Consider the following 24995-nt stretch of genomic DNA (forward strand, 5'->3'; position numbering starts at 1 on the left):
CTTAAACTGGTTTAAAATGTTGATGTCTTTTGTTTCAAAAAAAAAATTTCATATACAATATCATCCAGAGTAAAATACTTAGGAGTTCCCACTGTGGCTCAGTGATAACGATACCAACTAGTATCCATGAGGATGCAGGTTCCATCCCTGGCCCTACTCAGTGAGTTAAGGATCTGGTATTGCCGTGAGCTATGGTGTAGGTTGGCAGCTACAGTTCCAATTCAACCCCTAGCCTGGGAACTTCCATACACTGCAGATGTGGCAGTAAAAAAGAAAAAAAAAAGGTAAAATACTTTGAAATTAACCAAGGAAGTGAAAGACTTGTGCAATTAAAACAACAGAACAGGAGTTCCTGTCTTGGAGCAGTGGTTAATGAATACGACTAGGAACCATGAGGTTGCAGGTTTGATCCCTGGCCTTGCTCAGTGGGTTAACGATCCGGCGTTGCCGTGAGCTGTGGTGTAGGTCACAGACGCGGCTCGGATCCTGCGTTGCTGTGGCTGTGGCATAGGCCGGTTGCTACAGCTCCAATTAGACCTCTAGCCTGGGAACCTCCATATGCCGAGGGAGCGGCCGAAGAAATGGCAAAAAGACAAAAAATAAATACAAGTAAAACGATAAAACATTGCTGAAAGAAATTAAAGAAAACAACAATAAGTGGAATGACATTTTGTGTTCATGGATTAAAGGACAATATCGTTAAGATGTCAATACTACCTAACACAACCCACAGCTTCGGTGTGATCCCTATCAAAATCCCAATGATATTTTTTGCAAACCTAGAAAAATCCATCCTTAGATTCATATGGAATCTCAAGGGACCCCAAATAACCAAAACAATCTTGAAAAAAAAATTGCAGGAGTCACACTTCCTGATTTTAAAACTTATTACAGGAGTTCCTGCTATGGAGCAGTGGGTTAAGAATCTGACTTCAGCAGCTTGAGATACTGCGGAGGCTCGGGTTCAATTGTACTCATTGCCTCAGCTGCAGGGGAAGTCACAACTGCAGATCAGATCTGATCCCTGGCCTGGGAATTCCACATGCTACAAGTGGCCAAAAAAGGGAAAAGAAAGAGAGAAAGAGAGGATAGGAAGAAAGGAAGGAAAGAAGGAGGGAAGGAGAAGAAAGAAAGGAAAGAAAGAAGACTAAGAATATTTAGTAAGCTCCCTTGTCGTACAGTGGGTTAAGGATCTGACATGGCTGCAGTTATGGAACAGGTCACAACTGTGGTGAAGTTTTCATCCCTGGCCTGGGAACTTCCAGATACCATGGGTGTGGCAAAAAAAAGAAAAAAAAAAAGAATATTTACATCATGTATGTTTATTTTTGTAAAAAGAAACTCTAGAAAAATAAAACAAATCTATAAATAGTGGTTACTTGAAGGGGGAAGGAAGAAACTGATGGAGAAAATAAGATAAGCATGCTTTTTTGAATACATTTTTTTAAATCTTATTTTTACTTTTGAATTTTGTAAACGTTTTATGAAAAATTTTTTTTGGCTGTGCCTGCAGCATGTGAAAATGACACACCTGTGTCAGAGCAGCAACCCACACTGCTGCAGTGACACTAGATCCTTAACCCACTGTGCCACAAGGGAACTCCTGGAATCTAACTTTTTAATTAAAAAAAAATAAAATGCACAGTTCTCATTGTGGCTCAGGAGTAACAAACCTGACCAGTATCCAAGAGGACGTGGGTTCAATCCCTGGCCTTGCTCAGTGGGTTAAGGATATAGCATTAATGTGAGCTGTGGTGAGGTCAGAGATGAGGCTCAGATCTGGTGTGGCTGTGGCATAGGCTGGCGGCTGCAACTCTGATTAGGCCCCTATCTTGGGAACTTCTGTATGCCACGGGTGCAGCCCTAAAAAGACACACACACAAAAAAAGAGATAAAAAGTAGAGAAATAGGAGTTCCCTTCATGGCTCAGTGGTTAACGAACCCAACTAGGATTCATGCATTTGCAGGTTCAATCCCTGGCCTCACTCAGTGGGTTAAGGATCTGGTGGTGCAGATTCGGCTTGAATCCCACGTTGCTGTGGCTGTGGTGTAGGCCAGCAGCTGTAACTCCAATTCAATCCCTAGCCTGGGAACTTCCATATCCCACACGTTGCAGCACTAAAAAGCTAAAAAAAAAAACAAAAACAAAAACCAACAGAAACAAAAAAATAGTTTAAAAAGTAGACAAATAGATGGAGAAATAAGATAGAGATTAATAAAGCAAATGTGGCAAAAATGTTAGGATTTGTTGAATCCTTGTATTGACTGTTTGGGTATTATTGTCCTTTTTTTCAGTTTTTCTGTGTGTTAGACAATTTTCAAAACAAAAAGAATTTCCACATTCTTCTTCTTCTTTTTTACATATTAACAGACATTCTAGGCTCATTAATATTATTTCTTCCTTGTTCTCCTGTGGAACCAAAGTTTCTCATTTATGATAGACATATTAAGAAACAAATCCAAACTTTTTTTTAATCTCTTTATTCGTTTGGCTTTAATATTTTATTAAAAATTCTTGAATTCGTAAATATTAAAACACTACTACTAGTGACACAAGAATGACATTGTACTAGCAATAAAATCAACGTAGAAGCTAAACTATTCAGAAGCAGTAGCAACTCCATAATTCAAAGATAATTTAAACAGGCAATTTCAAAGAGTTTAATAAGGCGCAAAGCAGCCTCTCAGCTTGCAGTGGTACTGCCCCACCGGCAGACGGCGCTGCAAAGCGTCTCAGGTGCAGCAGGAAGCCCATTTACCTATGGCTGTCGCGATCTCTTAATTAGTTTGAACTGATGAGTTCATATTATAATTTATTTTATTAATTACTTTTACTGCTTATTGCAGTTACTCTTATACTACTTACTAACTGGTACAGAAGTGTTTTAACAACTGGTTGAGCCGTACCAGTGCAAACCGGCTGAATGTCAGCGCTGTTTCCTCCTATTACGACAGAAGCCACCAGGCTCCTGCCGGAGGGTAATCCCTGCACAGGGACTGTCAGTGCCACCCCCTTCTGCTCTCCAGGACTTGTTCCATCACTAATCCCCACTTTCCTGCATTTTCAACCTTTCCTCCTCCACTCGATAACTTCTTCCAAACAGCATGTTAAAACACTCAAAACTTTTTTTTTTAATTCCCAATTTTATATACTCCATCCCCTCCATTTTTTCTCGCATTGCAAACACAACCAGACTTCTTGAAAAATATCTTTTTCCACTGCCTCCACTTCCTTCCTCCAAATTATTCCTCAATTCCCTGACATCTAAGACTTATGATCTCACCTGTCCAGTGAAACTGCTCCCACCAAGATCAGCAAGGCTTCTTTTTACTAAATCCAGTGGACACTCCATTCTTGCCATTAACTCGCAGCAGCATTTTGCATGCGCCCTTCCTTCCTCCTTCCCTTGGCTTTCAGTGTACCGCACTTAAGTTTTATCCTGTGTGCTGCTTTCTCTTTCTCTGCCCTCCCTCATATTTTTATCACGTTCTTCCTCAACCCTCTGCTCTTCTATACACACTTTCCATAGATATGTTACTCTCCTCCCACCTATATGTTAATGATGCCCAAATCTCCACCTGCAGCCACACGTCTCTTCCCCCAAGCCCCTTAATTCTGGTTTCCATTCTCCTCTCCTGGGATCTCTATAAAGACCTCTGATCTCTCTCTCTCCATAACAAAACAGTGTCCACACTGCAGCCAAAGTGATCTAAGACACAATTCTCTCCTTCTTGGCCTCAGGCTTAAAGTTCAATGCTCCTCTGGATAAAGCCTTCATTTTTAGCATAGCTGACAAGGCCCAGCGAGAGCTGGCCCAAGCCTACCTCCCCAGCTTCCTTTTCCCCACTTCTCCCTTGCACCCTCTTCCCCAGCCATGCCGAGTGAGCTAGTTTTCCCAAATTATCATGTGCTTGTTCCTTGACCTTAGCTGTCCCCTCTGGAATGCTCCTTCTCCTCTCAATGCCCAGCTAACTCCTGCTCAGTCTTCAGGCGTCAGCTTGGACCTCTGTTCCTCTAGAAGGCTTCCTCTGACTCACCAAGGCTGGCCCTGTTGGGTGTTTCCATAGCAGTTTTTTTTTTCTCTTTTACGGTTGCACCTGCAGCATATGGAAGTTCCAGGACCAGGTGTCAAATCAGAGCTGCAGCTGCCGGCCTACACCACATCCACAGCAACACAGGATCCGAGTTGCATCTATGACCTATGCCACCACTTACAGCAACACTGGATCCTTAACCCACTGAGCCAGGCCAGGGATCAAACCTGTCCTCACAGACACAATGTTAGATCCTTAACTCACTGCGCCACAACAAGAACTCCACAGCAATTCTTTACCACAGACCACTGATTTTTTTTTTCCGGTCTTATATAACTTGCAATAGTCACTGCTTCCCACCCTGTCCTCCACGTCTTCCTGACCAGCATCACAAGACCCTTATATTCAGAGCCACCACTATCCCACAGGACCCTGTTCCACTCTTTTCACAGCACTTATCACACTCCTTGGTAATTATTTAATTGTTCCCATATTCCAATAAATTCTGAGCTCCTCAAAGGACTATTCCTATGTCACTTACCACTTAGCAGTGACTGGCAAATAGTAATTGGTCAACAAATGTTCAACTGGTGAATGAATCCTTGGAGTGGTTATAGTCTTTCCACCTTCCTTACAACTCAATAGACTCATGTAAAGCAATTCTTTTAGCATTTACACAGTGCCATGGAATTACTGTATTATTAGCGTCTGGCTGTTCCAGTCTTGGAGGGTAAGGTCTATCTATGCCTTACTCAATTTTTTTTTTTTGTCCCAGAACTGGGCATGCCTGTCATATATTGTTTTCAACCAATTTTCGTTGATTGTATCAATGACAATAAGAAATAAAGAAACAAAGGCCCAGATAATTGAACTACTCTGGACCACATACAGCTCTACCTTGTCCCAGAAGCAGGACTGGATTAGAAAAAGGAAAGCTCAGAAAAAGTTGCTCAATGTCTAAATAGAATTCCAGCATGAGTGAGAAGCACCAGTTTCTCTCCATCAAGAAACTGGCCAGCAGCTGTCGGAACTCCCACAGCCTGAGTCCTCCCTGGTCAGGTATTTCCATAGCAGATGTGACCCAGGAGTGTGAGGACAAGGGTTCTGGGTACTTCATCATGGAAGGGAAACTGGACCCCTAGTTTCCTTGGTCCCTCTGAGTCAGTTTCAAACTCAGCCTCAGGCACCAGTGTTTGATTATTGTTTATCCTTTTGCTAAGATAGTTCTTTTTCCAGTGTTACTTCCCTACGGAGTAAGTCACTGACAGAGACCTGGGAAGAATCATTTAGTCTAGCCCCTTGGGGATGGTAGTTGCTTCTTCCTGAACTTTAGCATAAAAATCCCTCTCCTCAGCTTCCCCTCTAGTGCCAGGCCTCAGCTTTCACCCTCACCCCCAGATCTCCCAAATGCCCTGGTGAAACTCATGAGATGGTAAAAGATGAAGGGAAGAGAAGCAGCACAGAAGCAAGAGTACACATAGAATTGATTTTTCTCACTTTTCTCCACTTTTTTGAGATGATTCCAATGTTCCCACCTCACCTCCAACAACAGAGAAGTCCCCTGAGCCTCCCTGCTCACCACAAGCCCTCAGAGGATGGTGAACTGGGGTCCCTTTTCTTCTATCAGAAGACTTAGCCCTGAGGCTAAAAAGCCCAAGATGGGAGATGAGGGGGGCTTTCTCTTCACTGAAACTTTTATAGCACATTTTGAGCAACCTTCATGCATGCTCACCTGCTGGTAGGATTTAACCTTTGCACAGGAGCACAAATTCCAGGCATTATGTCCTCCTCCCTGGGACCAGTGGAGGGGGCAGCTGGAGGCAACGTGTGGCCCAAACCCCTCAGCCTCTTTTGCTCCTGGAGTGACAGTGGCTCTGCTGCAATTACAGAAACCGGCCCAGTACCTGAATGGGAGGCTTCAGAGTGAAGAGAGGAAACCAGTACACCTTCTTCTCCTAACCCTAACGTATCAAACGACACTTTTTGCTACCACCCAACCCGGACAACACTGTGGCAGCCAATAAACCAAAGCTCATTCTCCCTTTTCTCCAAGAATTAAATCTAGGAGTCCAGCTGCTTGCTTGACAAGGGAGAAGTACAGCAAGGCCTAAAGTGCCCTGACTCACAGGAGAGTGATATCTGCTGAAATGTGCCTGACACTGTAGGACAGCTCAGACCCTGCACTGGGTCTCCCTGACTCCATTCTAAACCAGGGTAAGTGGGATTCAGGAGGCTGGTTCTGGACCCTCCCCTATGAATCCAGTACACTCTTAGTGTGTACAGGTTTTTAAATAATGATACTTAATACTTTGCTTAAAGGGCTCTTCTGCTCAAACCATAAATGTGCACGCTACCTGTTTGCCAGTAATTAAGACTACTCGTACACATTTAATTAACATTTTCACAAGCATCTAGTCTTAACTAAATATTTCCAGCAAGAGGAAGTTCTAGAATTATACTGTATGAGCCCTAAGGACTTGGAGAACATTAATACACCCTTCTTAATCCACAAAGTTGGGTGCCTGATAATGGGGTCTTAATTACGGCCAAGCGGTATATTAGGTCAGACCTGTTTGCGCATCTTTATATGCTCGGTGCTTAACATAAGCCCAGACACACAGTCAGCCCTCAGTAAATATTTGTTGAATTTCAATAAATCCTGTAAAAATCTCACTTGGAGACAAAGCTTGATACCTTCTTACTGCTGCTTCTCCCAGAAGCTCCTCACATAACTCAGGTCTGGCAGCAGGGGGCGCACAGGAGGCTGCTCTATCCCCACAGGGACTGGTGCAAACTTCCAAAGGGGGCTGGATTTAGGCCAGGCCTCAAAAACCTGAAGTGACGGCCCCTCCCCACGCTGATGATGCCAGTGGGAGAGTGAGCAGAGGATGCGGGGTGTCAGGCCTTAGAACCCAGTGAATTAACTCCTAAGAGAACTCTTCCTTTGCAAAGAAAAAAGAAAGGAGGAGAGCAACAGAGCCTCCCACAGCTATCAGCCTGAGACGGCTGTTCTCACTTCAGTCCATCTGGGGAAGGGGCTACAAAGCAGACAATCTTTATTCACAATTGGGGCGGCAGAGGGGAGAGACCCCCAGGTCAGTCCAAAAGCAAAGATATTGGGGGTGGGGGATGGAGCAGGGCAGGGACTCAGCACTCGTCCTCGCCCAGCAGGGCGTAGGGGTTTCGGGCAGCCAGGCTGGACCCTGGAGCTGAGGTTGGAGTGTCCTCATCCCCTTCCCCCTCCTCATCCGCATCCCGGTCCTCCTCTCCCTCCTCCTCACAGGAGCTGCTCAGCTCTTCCTCTTCCTCCTCCTCCTCGTCACCTGCTGGCCCCACCCTGCCCTGCAAAACCACCAGCTCCATGGTCTCTGGATGGGACTCCCAGGTGCCTGGGGAACCAAAACAAGAAAAAGAATGGAGGAGAGTTTTGAGCAAGAAACTACTGCCAGGCAAAGATGGGGAAGAGGCAAAGGCTAAGAGTAACAATAACTTTTATAGCTGCTGGCATTCACTGTTCACTCATTCATTCAACCTCTCGTGTGCTGGGCACCAGACCAGCTCTGCTCGCACTAACTTCAATCCTGCCACCACCTTGCTAGGGGGCAACTACCACCCTGGTTCTGCAGATCAGGAAGTCGTCTCAGTGATGCTCAGTGACACAGAGCTGGCCGATGGGTGCAGAATACAGAATCCTCACTCTGACCCCAAAGCCCACCCCCTTCGGCCTCCACTACAGCGGGGGCTGGGGAAGAACGCTGGTGGACTGACCTTTCTGCTCACTGTAGCCCGGGGGGTGAAAGCACAGGCTGAGGCGGCCATCTAGCGCCAGCCGCAGGAGGCTGTTGGCCGCTCTGTACACATCGTTCCGGGCCGCCTTGGCTGTCTTGTAACCACGTTTCTCTGCCCAGGCTGGAGGGAAAAACGAATAATGGGGGGAAGCCCATCAACTGGGCCCAGTCACCATCGTCCCCTCCCCTAATACAGTCCTTCCAGTTTCGCCCAGAACATTCCAGGCCTGGATCTTGCTGGCCCTGAGATAGAAGTCTAGGGGTGAGCGGCCAGCTGCCCCATCGATGGCAGGACCTCTAAGGAGAGAGGAGAGGAGACAGGGCGAGGGGAGGGGAGCCCACCTTCACAGATGTCCCAGGCGCACCAGGGGTGTTCTGCAGAGGGGTCCTCAGCCTCTGGGTGGCGCAGGTGGAGCAGGGCCTGCACAGGGATTCGGGAGGCCAGGTAGCCCACGGCGGTGTAGGGCTCCTGGATTTGGGCAATGGGGTAGATCCCCGCCAGGACCTGGGGGAAACAAGGACACTCAGCACCTTCCTCCATCTCCTGCCTCCTCCCGCCCGGCCCCCTCCGCCCTCATACCTGCAGCTGCCTGGGCAGAAGGGAGGGGAATATGAGGCCGGGACAATCACAGAGCTTCACGGAGGGGGTGAGAAAGTAGGTCTGAAAGTAGCGGGTGTGGCCCGGGGTTCTGGAGACACTCACGACCTTCCGCCCCACCAGCCCGTTGATAAGTGACGACTTGCCCACATTGGGGAAACCTGAGGAAGACAAGGAACATTAACACCTGACAGATCCTCACCCCCTGACGGGCAGGACGGGCAGGACGAGGTGCTGTCACTATAGGTGGGAGGGGAACTGAGGCACAGAAAAAAGTCATAAAGGAAGTGGTACATCAGTTACAGATCAGGAGATCAGGCTCTGGCCAGGGCTGAATCCTGGCCTCCCCACTTGCCTAAGCTTTGTGACCTCATGGCAAGTTATTTAATTTTCCGAGTCTCTGTTTTCTGTATTTTACAGAGCAGATACCTCCAAGCTCAGAGTAGTCAGGATGAAATGAGAAGTACAACCACGGGGCTCTGTGCTTGCAGTGGTCTAAGTGCCCAATACCAGTGAGATAATCATGTGTCTCATGATTATCAAACTTCTCCAAGACTGGAAGCCCAGGGGCTCACTGTCGCTCTCTCTTGACCCCTCCTTCATTCTGGCGTTCTTTGGCATCGGCACAGGTCCCCCTGTAAGTACCCTGGCCTCCCAGTGCCAGGATCTCCCCTCCAAAAGTTTTCTCCACCCCGCCTATGTGGTCTCACCTTGGACCTGTCTCTTCATACCTTCCAAATCTCACCTGCAAACACCCCGTCTCTGTCTTTCCAGCTCACTTATTCTGGTTCCTCATTCCAATAAACCCCTGACCCTAACTAGCAAGTCCTCTCTTCCTCTCCCCAACTGAGATTCCATGACACAGTCCCTTTCAGAGACCTTCAAGTCCCTGGCCCCAACTCTCCCCTTCTTCTTAGTCAAACTGGCAAAACCCCAACCCTGTAAAATGCAACTCTGCCTGCTCAGCACCTGCTCCCGGGCAGCTGACTGAGGCTGAGCCAAGAGGAACCGTGGTGCTGACTCGCTGCATTTACAACCCACTCAAGCACAGCTGGCCATCAGCATCCATGGGGGATCGGATCTAGGAGCCCCCACGATACCAAGGCTCAAGTCCCTTATATAAAACAGATTAGCAATACAGTTGGCCCTCGGTATCCACGGGTCCTGTGACTGATCCTTTCCAAAGGGGATGGGGGACAACTCTCCTTTGATCAACCTCTACCAGCCTCATTTCTCTGTCCCCTTTGCAGCAAAACTCCTTTAAAAATTTGTCTATTTTTTGTCACCACTTCTTCATGCCATCTTCTTTGTGACTATAAACTATAATATACACAAAACATAAACATGCCTAATGAACCCATCATCCTTCTTGTTCCTTCTTGATGGAAACCCTCTCCCTGTGCACATGGGAGCTTTGTCCTGAGGTGTAAGGAATTCCACTCCTTAGTTTTTTTTTTTTTTTTTTCAGCCATCTTTAAATGCAATTTTTTCAAGAATTTTAATTTTTTCTATTTAGTTGATTCCTTAGTATTCTTTTCAGTTTTGTGACCTGCGTAGCTCTGAATGGTATGGTTCGATTTTACAGCCTTTTTGTTTACTTTTTAGGGCTGCACCTGCGGCATATGGAAGTTCCCAGGCTAGGAGTTGAATCAGAGCTGCAGCCACAGCAACTTGTGACCTGAGCCCCATCTGGGACCTACACCACAGATCACAGCAACACCAGATCCCCGACCCGCCAAGAGAGGCCAGGGGTTGAACCCACATCATCATGCACACTAGTCAGATTCATTTCTGCTGAGCCATGACAGGAACTGTGCAGTACTGCTGCTGTGGAGTCTGGCTCATTTCTCATACAATGTTACTGTGGGGGGCGGGGGTGGAAGGGGGCGGGTTGGTCCCCGCCATGTCGCTGCCTGTTCTCTCACTGGCCACCCTAGTCTGGCTTTCTCTCCCCCGGTCCACTGAAATCACTGATCTCCATGCCACCTCGGCCTGTTGAGCAAGTCTCTGTTCTTACCTCACTCAACTTGTTGGCAACATTTGACACAACTGAGCTCTCCTTTCCTCTCCAAACTTGTTTCATTTGACTCTTGGTTTTGTCCTCCTTTGCCCAACTTCTAAATGCTGGCCTGGCCTCCTCTCCACCTACCTCCTCTCCCACGTCTCATCCAATGCCATGGCTTTAAATACCATTTACATCCCCTCGTGTCTTCCCAAATTTAAATGCTACCAGAATTCAAACCTCCAGTCCTCTCCCCTGAGCTCCAGGCTTCTATACCCACAGCGAGTCAACATCTCCACTTGGAATATTTAAAAAGAATCTCAAACTTCACTCTGATTCCCTTTCCCAATCCCTCTAAATCTGCTCCTCTCCCAACCTTCCTATCTCAGTATTCCCAGCTTCTCAGTACAAAACCTTGGAAGTCCTTCTTTATTTTATTTTATTTTTTTTTTTGCTTTTTAGGACCACATCAGTGGCATATGGAGTTCCCAGGCTAGGAGTCCAATCGGAGCTACGGCTGCCGGCCTACGCCACAGCCACAGCAACATCAGATTCGAGCCATGTCTGCAACCTACACCACAGCTCAACGCCGGATCCTTAACCCACTGAGCGAGGCCAGGGATCGAATGAGCAACCTCATGGTTCCTAGTCGGATTCGTTTCTGCTGTGCCACTACGGGAACTCCTGGAAGTCCTTCTTTATTCCTCACTTTCTCTTATGCCCCAAGTGCAGCCCATCAACAGTCTCAGGTTTTCTGTCTTCAAAAGAGATCCTGGTTCTGACCTGTCTCCTCACCTCCACCTCCACCACTCTGCTCTGAGCGGGTTGTGTTTCTCCCCTAGACTGGACATCCCCTGACTTCACTCTCTCTGCTTCCAGTCTTGCCCACCCTCACCATTCTCCACTCAGCAGAGTAAACTCCTAAAACACGAAGTCAGACTCTGTCATTCCCCTGTTCAAAACCCACCAGTGTCCATGCGGACATACAGCGGAAAAAAATAAATTAAAAACAAACAAACAAAAAAACAACCCACCAGTGGCTTCTCATTGGCTTTGGAATAAAATGCAGAATGCCTTCTCACAGCCACAAGACCTCACATGCGCGGCCCCTGTGAGCTTTCTGATCTCATCCCTGAGTCGCTTTCCTGGCTCCCATCCCGCAACCCTGCTGCACTCTGGCTGGTCCCACAATCACCAAGCTCATTCCCACCTCAAGACCCTCTCACTTTTGACCCCTTGGCCTGGAAGGCCCTTTCCTCACATCTCCAAATGGCCTCTTCATCTCAGCTTCCGGGCTCTTCTCAGGGGGCTTTCTCGGAGGATCCCTCCTCTCCCAGTCCCTCAACAATATGATTTCAGATCACACATCAATTTTACTCAGAAATAAACAAGCCCTGTGAGGGTAGGGACTTTGCGGCCATTTTCTTTTTTTTTTTTTTTGCCTTTTTGCTATTTCTTGGGCCGCTCCAGCAGCATATGGAGGTTCCTAGGCTAGGGGTCCAATCGGAGCTGTAGCCACCGGCCTACACCAGAGCCACAGCAACGCGGGATCCGAGCCGCGTCTGCAACCTACACCACAGCTCACGGCAACGCCGGATCGTTCACCCACTGAGCAAGGGCAGGGACCGAACCCGCAACCTCATGGTTCCTAGTTGGATTCGTTAACCACTGCGCCACGACGGGAACTCCTGCGGCCATTTTCACAGCAGCACGTCCGGTCATTAGACAGCACGTGGTGCTCGTAACTAGCTGTCGTGTGGTTCAGTGAAGAAGAGCTGGAGGGAAATCCAAGCTCAGGGCTGCCTGTGCTGCAGCCACACTCTCCAATGTTATACCACCCCCAACCCAGACAAGTCAGTGCAGAGGCTACAGAGAGAGGGCACAGGGCCCTGGAGGGAGAGCCGGGATCAGGAGCCAGGGGAGGCTAAGCCCGGCTGAAATGACTGGAAAAGGCAGCAACCTGTCAGCAGTCAAGCAGGTTTTTCCCAAGACAAAAAGAAGACTGAAAGATAAGTCAGGAGTGTTTCCAAGGAGCTAAACTACGCTACTTTCCCTCATTTCTTCTGGGCTGGGCCTTTTTTGGTTCCATTATCCCCTTAGATACCACACCTTTGTCAAAGTCACTTCTCACTTGCCCCACCTAAAGTGAAAAGGGGCCCTGATCTTAATCCTGCATTCCTTTCTTGAGAACAGAGACAAAGTTTTGTTTTGGTTTTTTTTTGCACCCTTGGAAGTTTCCAGGCCAGCGATCCACTGCCCACTGCAATGACAATGTTGAGTCCTAAACCTACTGAGCCACCAGGGAATTCCTCATGATTCTTTTAGTTGAGCATCACTGTTGATTTTTTTTTCTCTCCTTCTTCTTTTGGTTGCACCCATGGCCAATGGAAGTTCTCAGGCCAGGGATCAAATCTGAGCCATACTGCAACCTATGCCACAGTTGCAGCAATGCCAGATCCTTAACCCACAGCAGGAACTCCTCACTGTCCTCATTTTGAAAAGCAAACTCACTAAGACCGAGAGTGGGTAAATAACTTACTCAAGATCAATAAGCTGAGAAAGAAATGGGATTTAACTCAGGCATACTGTGACCCTTCCCCAGTAGCAGATGGCCTCCTCTGCCCTCAGAGACCCTAGAACCTAGTGGGACCTATCTTGCCTCTTTTCCAAATGCTGAAACCCTGGGCCTCCTTGGAAGCCACCGTGCATGGGCCGCCTCCTTACCCACACAGCCGATGGTCACCACCCCGTCCTTGTAGCGCTCCCGCGTTGGGCCCGTGGGCTCCATCGCCGAGTCAGTCTGCTGCTCCACCAGGACAGCCGGCCCGTCCTCCTCTTCCTCCTCCTCCCCGGAGCCATTACCCCAGGTGGCCCCGGCCACATCCCGGGCAATCTTCTCCCGCCAGCTGCTCAGGTCCACTGTGCAAGGAAGGAGAAGGCTCTCAGGGCCGCTGGGTACCACGGCACAGACGATGCACTGCACAGCTGATTTATGTGGCACCCTCTGGAGGTAGGAAGAGCCAAGGACCCCATCCTGGAATCGCACGCATTACTGAGTTTTTGAAAAGCACCGGCAAGACTAAAGGCAGCAAACCACTGGGGCTGCTGCCTGCCACCTCCTTTTTCCCACCAAGTCAGGCTGCTCCCTCTTCCATGCCTCCCTGTGGTCTCTCACCTGAGTCCATACCAGAGGCTCTGACTTCAAGAAAGGTGAGCAGAATGACTCTAGGCCTTGGGTCTCTCCCACGGCCTTCCGTGGCTACCCCCCAAAGTGGCACATACCTTTTCCCGCAGTGATGGCCTCACAGGCTCTCAGCAGCTGCTCCGGCCCCAGGGCCCGAGTCCATCCTCTCCCCCGCCTCCGACTCTTCTTCAAGACTGAAATCACAAGGCACAAACGTGTGAGCACACCCGACGGGGCTTATGCCCCCCCCCCCTCAGGCCCCAGATCAGGTTCCCCTCTGTCCCCTGCCAATCCCCTCTTTCCCACGCTGCACTCCTCACTGCCCACTCACCGCTGCTAGGATCCTGCGGTGTGCGGGGGTCCCGAGGAAAAGAGGTGAAAAGGACAATGTGGAGCTGGGGATAGTGCTGGTGGAAATAATGCTTCCAGGCAACCACGAGAGCTGGCGGGGCCAGATCCACCTTGTTCAGGACCAGCACCAAGGCCAGCCCAAGCTCTCCAGTCACGTACTCATAAAGTGCTGGTGGGAAATTCACAACCTGAAAAAGGGATGGGAAGAGAAGGGAGCAACGCAAGGTCAACCCCGAGTTCTCTGCCTCCAGCTCCGCACTCACCAGGCACAGCTTGGAAATAACACCCTGGTGGAAGCAGAATCTGGGGCAACAAGCGTAAGTCAGTCAAACTGAACTCAGAAGACAAAGCAGGGGTAAGTGACACCTGCGCATTTGTCTCCAGAGGATTCTCTACAGGGCCTGATTAGGGATGGAAATGAGCTGAAAACACGACCAGGAAACAGGGACCCACCCCCAGCACATTGGGGTAAGGGCTGGAATCACAAACAGGGATGGGGGTTGGGACAGAAATACGTTATCTATTTTCTTTCTTTTTGCTTTTTAGGGCTGAACCCACGGCATATGGAGGTTTCCAGGATAGGGGTCGGATCAAAGGTATAGCTGCCGGCCTACATCACAGCCACAGTTAATGCCAGATCCTGGCCACGTCTGCGACCTACGAAACACCAGATCCTTAACCCACTGAGCGAGGTCAGGGATCAAACCCGCATCATCATGGATGCTAGTCAGATTCATTTCCGCTGGGCCATGATGGGAACTCCAAAAATATGTATCTATTTTCAAGTGCACACACCTGTCTACATGCGTACACATGCACATTTGTGTTGAGTATGTGTGGCTGTGTGAGTGTGTGAATGCGCGTGTATGTCTGTGTGAAGGAGTGTGCATACATGCTGTTAAAGATCTCCAACCTGAATGTCCCCACAGTCCTCAGACTTCCCTTTCTCCCACTGGAGGACAACTGTGAAGTAGCAGAGCCAGGTCACACAAGGGCCGTCCAGCAGCAGAGTCTACAGCTTTAGCCACTACCCTAGCATCCCGAGGGAGGCTGAGTTCTGCAGTGACCCCTACGGCAGAGCAGCCCTTTTCACAGAATCCCCTGGAGCTCCATACTGGGACTTTGTATGAGCTCTAGTGGGCTAGGAAACAGGATATGTGGTTTTTCACCAAAGGAGCAAAGAAAAGGAGAGGCAATGGCCAGGGGAGGAGTGACAGGCTGGGACACTGATGAATAAAGACTGAGTCCTTGGACTGCAGCCATCAGCATGGAATAGAGAAGACCAGAAAGGAAGAGGTTACCTCTTTGCCTCCCAACTCCTGCTTCTGCCCTCTACCCCACAAGGATCTTCCTCCCTCCTCCCCTGGCCCAACCTCATCCCCAGGACTCACTGGATGTCGGATATCAGTAATTAGCAGGACAATGTCAGACATCTCTAACACTCGCCACAGCTGCCTCCATGTCTGAAAAGACAAGGTTGATGTGAGAGAACCCGAGCCCAGAGTTGCTCTCCTGCCTGACCACAGACCAATCTGACCACGTGTCACTACGCCCCTCTCCTGTCTTCACTCTATTCTCACCTCCAGATTGTGCTCAAAGTAACTGAGTTTCTCAGAGGTATAAGCCCCATGAATCTTCCCAAGATACTCCTGGAAGCTCCGTTCCTCCTGGCTCATCAGTTGCTCCTTGGACATTTCATAGTTCCAAGGAGGACGTCGGGGAAAGTCCAGAACTGAGAAATCAAGAAAAAGTCCAAGTAAGTGTGAGAATAGTTTTAGGACCAAGGGTGCATCCCAGGCCCTCCCATTCTTCCTCCCAGTCAGCTCTTACTCTTCTAAACTCCTTTCCCCAGCCCACTGCCTGACTGACCTAAGCTCCCAGCGCTGAGCTCACTCACCAGACCCAGGCTGATAGACTTCCTGGATGTCCAGCTCCAGCAGCTCAGCACTCACGGGCTGCAGCACTTGCTCCCGGGCCGCTCTCTTTCTCCTCTCCACCTCCTCTCGGCTGTCTCGCTCAAAATGCAGCCGATACCTAACAGGACAGGGACCACCACATCCATCGCCAATCCTTGGTCACAAACTACCCTCTTGGGCAGACAACTTCGCAAAGCTTCCTCTCCAGAGTTCAAGTCACTCCTCTGAATGGGCCCTCCCCCAAATCTTTTTCACACAGCAGTAGCCTTCCTCCAAGTCTCGCCCTTCTGAAGGCCAAACTCTCCGCAGCCCCTCCAGTCCAGAAGATCGTGGCCCGCTCTGGTGACCCAGAGGCCCCGCGGAAAACCGTCGCATCCCAGCCCCACCATCTCCAGTTTCAAGCCTCCACCAGCAGCAGCCTGCTTTCCCCTAGCGCTCTGACTTCCGGGTAGGCGGGGAAGCTCAGGCCAGAGACCCCCGCCCACTCTCACCGATTTGGGTCATAGCCACGCGGGCCCAGCCCCTGGGAAGGCTGCTGGTTGAGCCTGCGGATGTGATGGGTCACAGATTCCCCGTCCGAGGTGTCAGTCTGCTCCTCCCGCCGCTCCCGGCTCCCGCTGCGGCTGTTGGAACTGGATCGCAGCCCATCTTGAAGCCCTGCGGGGAGGAGCTGGTGACGCCAGTGCTGGCCAGCTCTCAGGGGCCATAAGACCCCCCCCCCCCCCACGGTTGGCCTGGCTCCTCCTCACACCACCCTGATTCTTTTGAGGCCAGATCCTCCCACCCACTCTGCCCAGGACCCTCCCGGATGTGCGTGGGGGGAGGCACTCCTCCAGGGATCTGTGGGGATGGCGCCCCGTAGGAGCTGGAGGGATTCCCCTCCCCCAACTCTCCATCCTTCCCCACCCCTTCCAGATGTAGGGAGGCTGGGGTGAGGGAATCCCCTCTGCGGTCGCCCACGCGCGTCGGCGCGCTGCCGCCACCCCTTCCCACGCCTCCCAGAGGTGAGGCGGGCACACCCCTCCCTCCAGATGTGCGGGAGTCCGAGCCCCGCCCCCTCTTCTGGCTCCCGCACTGACCTCGCTTCCGCTCCCGCTTGTCCTGCAACTGCTTCTTCTTCTGCTTCACGCTGAAAGGCTTCTTCCTCGGCATGGCCCGGACCAGTCACCTGGCCCGCCCTCCGCCGAGCTCCAGCCGCTTCAACTGACTCCCCCCGGGGCAGCCCCGGTCGCAGGGGCCCGGGACCCTGGAGGGGGCGGGGCTGGAAGGTGACGTCAGCGGGCGGGCCTGGCCGATGCGCCCCCGCGGCCGGGGTGGAAGACGACCAGGGGGAAATACAGTCACTTCCCACTGGGAGCGAGGCAAGAGAATGATGAGAGGTGGGCTACCAGCATGTAAGAGCCAGTGGCACCGACAGGGCTCAGCAGCCGCGAGAAAGGAGGCGCGCGTGGGAGGATCGGTCTAACTTCGTCACGGACGCTACCAACTAGCGCTCGGAGGAGGGGGGACGCGTGTCATCACTACCTTGCGCGCGGGGGAGAAGCTACCACTCACCTGGTGGGGGCAGTGGAGCGGAGGGCGGGTCCTACCACCCGGTGGAGAAAGGGACGCGCAGAATCTACTTTACCAACCCTCCGGCTGGATCTTGGAGGAAAGCCGCGACCACGCGTCCCGGGAAGGAAGCCAAATGACTGGGCTACACTAGGGCAGGGTCAGAGGTCTTGAGGGGCGGATGGCAGTTTGGAGAGCCCTAGGCACTGCCCTGCTGGCACCCAGATTCCTTGTGGGAACGGTGATAAGGAGCAGATTTACAGATCATAAGTGCAAGCGCGGCCGAGGAGGGAAATCCAGGTGGGACAAGGATTTTTGGAGGGAGGTCACAGGGCACGAAGTTGTGCCTGCAGCTGTTACCATAGAAACCGGGGACCGGATGTGGCGATCTTAGGGTGCGACAGCCCCTCTGTCAGGCTTTCTGCCCCGAGAGCCTGTCGACTCTATGACACACTGAGGAGTCGGTTGTGGTTTTTTCCCAGCCGGGGGGAAGCGAGCGACTTTTTCAAAGCATTCATAGAAATGCGATAAAGGAGTGGTTTGGGATTGCTGCCACGCCTGGCTAAGGCCGAGGGAGCCTGCTGATGTGAGACGAGCCGCACAAAGGGTCCCCAGAGCCTTCCGGAAGTGAAATGGCGGGAGCCCCAGCCTTCATGTCCACTGCCCCCCCCGGAAGCGGAAACAGAATTCCAGCGTGCCCCTTCCTCACTGCTTTCCAAATCCCGCTGCAGCCATTGCCGCAACCACGATGCCGAAACGAAAGAAGCAGACTCAGCAGCAGCAGCCTCCGCATCAGCAGCCCCCACTGACAGAGCGGGAAGAGACTGGAGATGAGGAGGATGGGAGTCCCATCGGTGAGGAGTCCGGGAGGGGTGTGCACATGCCTGTCAGCTGAGCCAGGCGAGGGGCTAGCCGCCGAAAATGTGCTGGGGAGGGGGCTCTAACGGAAGGAGGAAGGGCGCACGCGCTGGGGCGGGGCCTGGGGGAGGCCTGTCCGGAATAGAGCACTATGTGAGATCTCTTACTTGAACCCTTAACTTCAAACCGGCCCCTAAACCTTTCTAAAGAAGTCAAGGGAGAAGACGAAGAGTTCGTGTGCGCAGCCGCAGCACGACAGGGGAGTGGGGGCCCTAGAGAGGTTGCAGATTGCATGACTGGGATGACAGTTTGTGACCAGACTTTCGCAGGGAAGGTGGAAGAGCAGCCTTCTTTAAACTACTCGGGAATGGGATGGAGGTGGGGAGAGCTATCTGATTGGTCAACAGTTAAAGGGAGAAATTGGATTACTTCTGGAACAACTTAGGATCTTTTGGATAGCAACAACGTAAGAGAAAGTTTGTAGATATTCTTTCCTCATTATTCCCCTTGAGTCTCCACTTTGCAAATCCTGAAAATGCTTTGCAGATAGATAGGGTGAGAGCTGGTAACTGAGAATATACCTGGCTTTAGCAGTTAGATTAAGAAATGAGTAATAGAAGAAAAATATATAAAAGCAAGATCACCAGTCCTTTAGTCCATTCTAATGACCATATTTTCATGTCTACTCTTAGGACCACCCAGCCTTCTGGGTCCTCCCCCCATGGCCAATGGAAAGCCTGGTGACCCCAAGTCAGGTGAGGAGAAAGGGGCCGTGATCCTTGGATTAGGTCCTGAGAAGGGAGGAATGGGGTGGGGGAGTACAGACTGAAACCCAGGAAGGACTTCAAAGATCAGGCATTCTATACGTCTTAAATTAATGGAAAATATGTCCTGACAGATTGAAAAAACTCAATGCTATGAAAGTGTCAGTTCTTCCCAAATTGACCTATAGGATCAATGCACTCACAGTTATAATCCCTACAAAGTTTTTGTAGAAAGTAAACATTCTACATTCTTGTATGTAAATGCAAAGGGTCAAGGTGAGAGATTGCAAAGACAGTCTCAAAGTGGAAGGGCTTATTCTGAATATCAAGCCTTATTGTAAAACTATAGTAGTTATGATGTTATGATACTGGCCAAATGAGAGCCATATAAATAAACAGAATGGCATAAAGAGTTCAGTAACAGGTCCACACATACATGGTCACTTTGTTAATGATGAAGATGAGACTGAAATAAAATAGTGGTCTTTTCAGTAAATGATGCTGGATTAATATTGTGTTCATGGAGGGGGTGGAGAAATTTGACCTCCTTTTCATGCTATATACAAACAGCAATTTCAAGTAGACTATGTATCTAAATATAAAAGGTAAAGAAATAATTCTTGAAAACAAATATATGTCACAGTCTTAAAGTAGATTAGGAGTTTCCACTGTGGTGCAACAGGATTGGAGGCATCCCTGCACCACCAGGATCCAGGTTCAGTCCCCGACCCTGCCCAAAACATCGAGTTAAGGGTGCTGCTTTGCCATAGCTGCAGCCAAAGGTCGAAACTGTGCCTCAGATCTGATCCCTGGCCCAGGAACTCCAATGCTGCAGGGTGGCCAAAAAAAGAAAGTAGATTAGGATTTTTAAACAGACAAGAAACACACACACTAACTATAAAGGAAAGACAAACTGAACTACATTAGAAAATACAAACTTCTGTTAATCAAATGATACCATTAAGAAGTTAATAGAGGAGTTCCCATCATGGCTCAGTGGTTAACGAACCCAACTAGTATCCATGAGGACTTGGGTTTGATCCCCGGCCTCACTCAGTGGGTTAAGGATCCAGCATTACCGTGAGCTGTGGTGTAGGCCACAGACATGGTTCAGGTCCTGTGTGGCTGTGGCCGTGGCATAGACCAGCAGCTACAGCTCCAATTTGACCCTAGTCTGGGAAGCTCCATATGATACATAGGTGTGTCCTTAAAAAGACAAAAGACCAAAAAAAAAAAAAAAAAGAAGAAGAAGAAGTTAATAGGAGAGTTCCCTGGTGACACAGCTGGCTAAGGATCCAGCATTTTCACTGCTGTGGCTCAGGTCACAAGCTGTGGTTTGATCCCTGGCCCTGTAACTTTTGCATGCTACGGGTGCAGGCAGACAAAAAAAAAAGGTTAATAGGAAACCATAGAGTAGAAGATAATTGCAACATATATAACCAATTAAGAGCTCAAATCTAGAATATATTAAAAGCCTCTTCTGGAGTTTCTGTCATGGCACAGCGGAGACAAATCCAACTAGGAACCATGAGGTTCTGGGTTTGATACCTGGCTTCACTCAGTGGGTTAAGGATCCAGGGTTGTCATGAGCTATGATGCAGGTTGCAGACACAGCTCAGATCTGGTGTTGCTGTGGCTGTGGTGTAGGCCAGCAGCTGTAGCTCCGATTCAGCCCCTAGCCTGGGAACCTCCATATGCCAGCGGTGCAGCCCTAAAAAGCAAAAAAATAAATAAATAAAATAAAATAAGTAAATAAATAAAAGCTTTTCTGACAATCTGTTAGAAAAATGGGCAAAAGGCTGGCACAGCCACCTCATAAAAACTGAGATATGGGAGTTACCATTGTGGTACAGTGGAAACGAAAGTGACTAGTATACATGAGGTTGCAGGTTCGATTCCCTGGCCTCGCTCAGTGGGTCAGGGATCCGGTGTTGCTGTGAGCTGTGGTGTAGGCCGGTAGCTATAGCTCTGATTTGACCCCTAGCCCAGGAACTTCCATATGCCTCGAGTGAGGGCCTACAAAAACAAAAAGCAAAAAAAAAAAAACCACAAAAAAAACACCCTGAGATATAAATAGCCAAAAACATGAGCAAGAACCTAACATCATTAGTCATCAAATAAATGCAAGATAAAAATGTGTATCTTTGAAACTGAATCCTTTGTGCACGGTTGGTGGGATTGTAAAGTAGTCCCACCACTATGGAAAACAGTATGGAGACTCCTCAAAAAATTAAGAGAACTACTATATATGATCCAGTTGTGGGTATTTATCAAAAAGAATGAAGGATGTTGAAGAGGGATTTGCACACTCATGTTCACTACAGCACTGTTCACAGTAGGCAGGAGATGGCAGCCACCCAAATGTTCGTTGATGGATGAACAGATAAACAAAATGTGGTACAACCATACAACGGACTATGATTCCCTTTTCATCCCCCGAAGAAAGAAAACCCTGTCACATGCTACAGCACACATGAACCTTTAGGCCATATGCTGAAATGAGCCGGTCACAAAAAGATAAATACTGTATGGTTCCACCAGTGTGAGGAATCTAAAATAGTTGAAGTCATAGGAACAGAAAGTGGAATAGTGGTTGCCAGGGGCTGGGTGGAAAGGGGGGCTAGAGAGTTTAATAGCTGTAAAGTTTCAATTTTGCAAGATGAGAAGTTCTGGGGAATCTGTTGCCCAACAACATGAATTCACTTGACACAACCAAGATGTAAACATAAAAGTAGTTAAGGTAGCAATTTTTTTTTTTTGCCATACCCACAGCATGCAGAAGTTCTGGGGCCAGGGGACCAAATCCGTGCCATAGCATCAACCCAAGCCATAGCAGTGACAATGACGGATCCTTAACCCACTGTACCACAAGAAAACTCCAAGATGGCAAACTCTATGTTACAGGTTTTAATCACAATTTCAAAACAGAACACCACTCTTTACATTCACTAGAATGGCAAAAAATGAAACTGATCAGGATTACCAAGTGTTATTAAGGAACAGTGGGTTGTCTGTGGAACAACTGCTGGTGGGAGCATGAATCGGTACAACCACTTTGGGGAAGAGTTTGACTTTCTTGAACTTGAGCATATGTATACTCGAGGACTCAACAGTATTTCTACTACATGTATACTCAGCCGAAATGCATACATGTGTGTAATGAAGACATGAATAAAAATGTTCATAGCAGCATTTTTCGTTATAGCCCCACACTGGAATCCACCCACATGTCCACCATCAGTAGAATGGATAAATAAGGTGTTGTGTGTGCATCCAATGGGATACTACACTGCAGTGAAAATGAAGGCACTCCTGCTACAGGCATCCTGGATGAATCTCATAAACACGATGTTGAGCAAAAGGACCAGACACAAAAGAATGCAGACTGTATGATTCCGTTTATGCAAAGTTCGAAAACAGGCAAAAACTAACCTATGGTGCTAGAAGTCAGGAAAGTTGTTACCTTTGGGGAGGAGGGTGAGATAGCTGGGGAGGTGGGGCATGGGGGGGGGCTTCTGAAGTGCTATTAAGGCTCCACCTGTTCTCTAGCCTGTTTCTTTCTCTCTCTCTTTCTCTCTCTCTCTCTTCAGCTCTTCACAGAGGTCCTCCGGGATCAAGGGGACCAATGATCCCACCACTGCTGAGTCTCCCACCTCCTCCCCGGGGCAGAGGTCCACTTCGGGGAGGCCTAGGCCCCAGGTCTGGCCCATATGGTCGTGGTTGGTGGGGGGTCAATGCTGAGCCTCCTTTTCCTGGACCAGGCCATGGGGGTCCCTCCAGGGGAGGCTTTCACAAAGAGCAGAGAAATCCTCGAAGGCTCAAAAGCTGGTCTCTTATCAAGAATACCTGCCCACCCAAGGATGGACCCCAGGTTATGGAAGGTGAGGTCCATTTTTTTAATACCTGCACACATTTAATACTCGTCACTCTCAAGAGTGACCTGATACCCATGGCTCTTCTCTTTTGGGCTGTCCTTTGTCCTTTTGACCTAGGAGTAGCCCTGAATGTTTTTTCTTCTGGGAGAAAGACTACCTACCATTCCATAATATCTGAAGGTGGTAGTGAGTAGGAAATCTGACCGCCTTCTCTGCTTTTTGTTTCATTTGTTTTCTCTCTCTTTTTTGGGGGAGGGGGTTCTTTTTAGGGCCACACCTGCGGCATATGGAGGTTCCCAGGCTAGGGGTTGAATGGGAGCTATAGTCACCAGCCTATGCCACAGCCACAGCAACGCCAGATCCTTAACCTACTAAGCGAGGCCAGGGGTCGAACCTGTGTCCTCTTGAATACTAGTCACATTCGCTTCCGTTGAGCCACAACGGGAACTCTCATTTGTTTTCTCTCTTACTCACATTTTAAACTGCCCTATTTTCACTTGTTCACAGACAAATCCGACCGCCCCGTCTGCCGACATTTTGCCAAAAAAGGCCACTGTCGATATGAGGACCTCTGTGCCTTCTACCACCCTGGCGCCAATGGACCTCCTCTGTGAGACTGTGCCTTCCCATCCAGGCTGGAAGGAGCCCGCTGGCCTAGTGGCCGTGTACTTCCCTGTGGCCCTGTGGTGGCTACTGTGAGGCTGTTCCACCCAGCACCTCGGTCCATGACGCCCACCCTCATCGCCACCTCCGCTACTTGGGGTCCAGAGTCGTGTTCATCACTGGTGCGCGGTTGCACTCTTTCTTCTGGTCCAGCCTCCAGAGACTCATCTCCAGGACCCCATCTTTGCTCCATAGAGCTGCCTCCTGGATCCTCTTCCCCCTCCGACTGACTGCGGAACAGGAAACCTCTCTGGTGCTGTTTCTCGTGCATCTGTCCACCCAGTTCCTGGTATCGCCCTGGTTCCTGAGAGCCTTGGAGCAGTTTCCTACCATTCCCTTCTTCTAGCTGCTTGTTTTCAGTCCTTTTTATGTGACACCCCCTCCCCCCCGGTGTCGTCAGCTGCTCTGTGACATTCAGTGGGTCCTCTGACCTGGGGTCAAGTTTGGCTGACTGGTACAGAGTTACTCCCTGAGAGGCCACCTGCCCTGCTCTTGGATTTCATAGTTTCTCCGTCAGTAGCATGATCCCCACCGCAACGGTCTGTGATCACTGTGCTTTGTGAAACTGTGCATCCCCTCGTAACCTTTCTCAGTGTCCGTGGCATTTCTGTGACCTCCCAACACTAGAGTAAGTTCTTCTGCCAAAATGAGTGGGACCGTTGATGCCCTCCAGACCTTCCCCACCTCCTAACACGGGACAATTGTGACACCTTCCACAAGACTGCCTTGCCGCTCCTCCCCAGGTCCTGGTGTCAGTTTCTCTGGGTTGGACACAGGCCTGAGAGATGTCCTGTAGAGCCCCAGAGGGGCCCGCCCTGTCTCCTCTCCAGCCCGTTTTAGTTAGACGACATCATTGTGAGGCCACCAGCCCTTTCGTTTGAATCCTGTGAATCTCCATCTGGCCTGCCTATGGGTAGGACATTGGACAGTACTGTCGCCGCCTCCGAGCCTTCTTCCCCTGCATCCCTGGCACTGATTGTTTTCTGTGAAAACAGCAGTGAACAGGTTCAGTTTTGAACTGGCCCTGAGGAAATGGGTCAGGAGTTGTGTGGGCAAGAGGGAAGGATGAGAGCCGTTGGAAAATTGAGATTGAATTTTTTTTTCTTTTTAGCATTTTTTTATATTAGTAATAAACACACTGGAAACAAGCATTTTCTTGCATCTCTGTGTTCCCCGTCATCTCTGCAGGTGCATATAATGCTATTCTTTTTGGAGTCACTTTATTCTTCATTTCATACGCCGTATTGACAGAAGTTTCTTGCAGTCTGAAGAAACCAGTGGAGTCCCATGAACCTATGGGAATCAACTGGACCAGGCTGCATTATGTTCAAGGATAAAGTTTTGTGGGAGAAATGAAAGGCTAGGTGTCTACAGAGTAATTTTTTAAACATTTTACCTGTGTTTATGGTT

General features: G+C 49.5%; 2 protein-coding genes across 3 annotated transcripts; one reads left to right on the forward strand and one right to left on the reverse strand.

The window, feature by feature from the left end:
- Positions 1-7074: 7074 nt before the first annotated feature.
- On the reverse strand, positions 7075-17092 carry GNL1 (G protein nucleolar 1 (putative)). The gene is made up of 12 exons (XM_047797599.1): positions 16954-17092; positions 16366-16531; positions 15856-15992; positions 15539-15690; positions 15350-15421; positions 13939-14146; positions 13706-13801; positions 13148-13342; positions 8404-8582; positions 8166-8328; positions 7804-7944; positions 7075-7424 (listed from the first exon to the last, which is right to left on the reverse strand). The coding sequence occupies exons 1-12, from the start codon at positions 17024-17026 to the stop codon at positions 7183-7185; spliced, it is 1824 nt and encodes a 607-aa protein (XP_047653555.1). The 5' UTR covers positions 17027-17092; the 3' UTR covers positions 7075-7182.
- Positions 17093-17663: 571 nt separating this feature from the next.
- PRR3 (proline rich 3) lies at positions 17664-24733 on the forward strand. Of its 2 annotated transcripts, XM_047797628.1 has the most exons (5): positions 17664-17725; positions 18157-18279; positions 18976-19038; positions 22638-22928; positions 23430-24733. In XM_047797628.1, exons 2-5 carry the CDS (start codon positions 18174-18176, stop codon positions 23534-23536), a joined length of 567 nt encoding a protein of 188 aa, XP_047653584.1. In that variant the 5' UTR covers positions 17664-17725; positions 18157-18173; the 3' UTR covers positions 23537-24733. The 2 variants fall into 2 exon arrangements, with proteins under 2 accessions (XP_047653584.1, XP_047653585.1); XM_047797629.1 differs by lacking the exons at positions 17664-17725; positions 22638-22928 and adding an exon at positions 22253-22434 and having other exon boundaries at positions 17756-18279.
- The last annotated feature ends 262 nt before the right edge of the window (positions 24734-24995 follow it).

Source organism: Phacochoerus africanus, chromosome 9 (assembly GCF_016906955.1).
Source record: "Phacochoerus africanus isolate WHEZ1 chromosome 9, ROS_Pafr_v1, whole genome shotgun sequence".
NCBI lineage: Eukaryota > Metazoa > Chordata > Mammalia > Artiodactyla > Suidae > Phacochoerus > Phacochoerus africanus.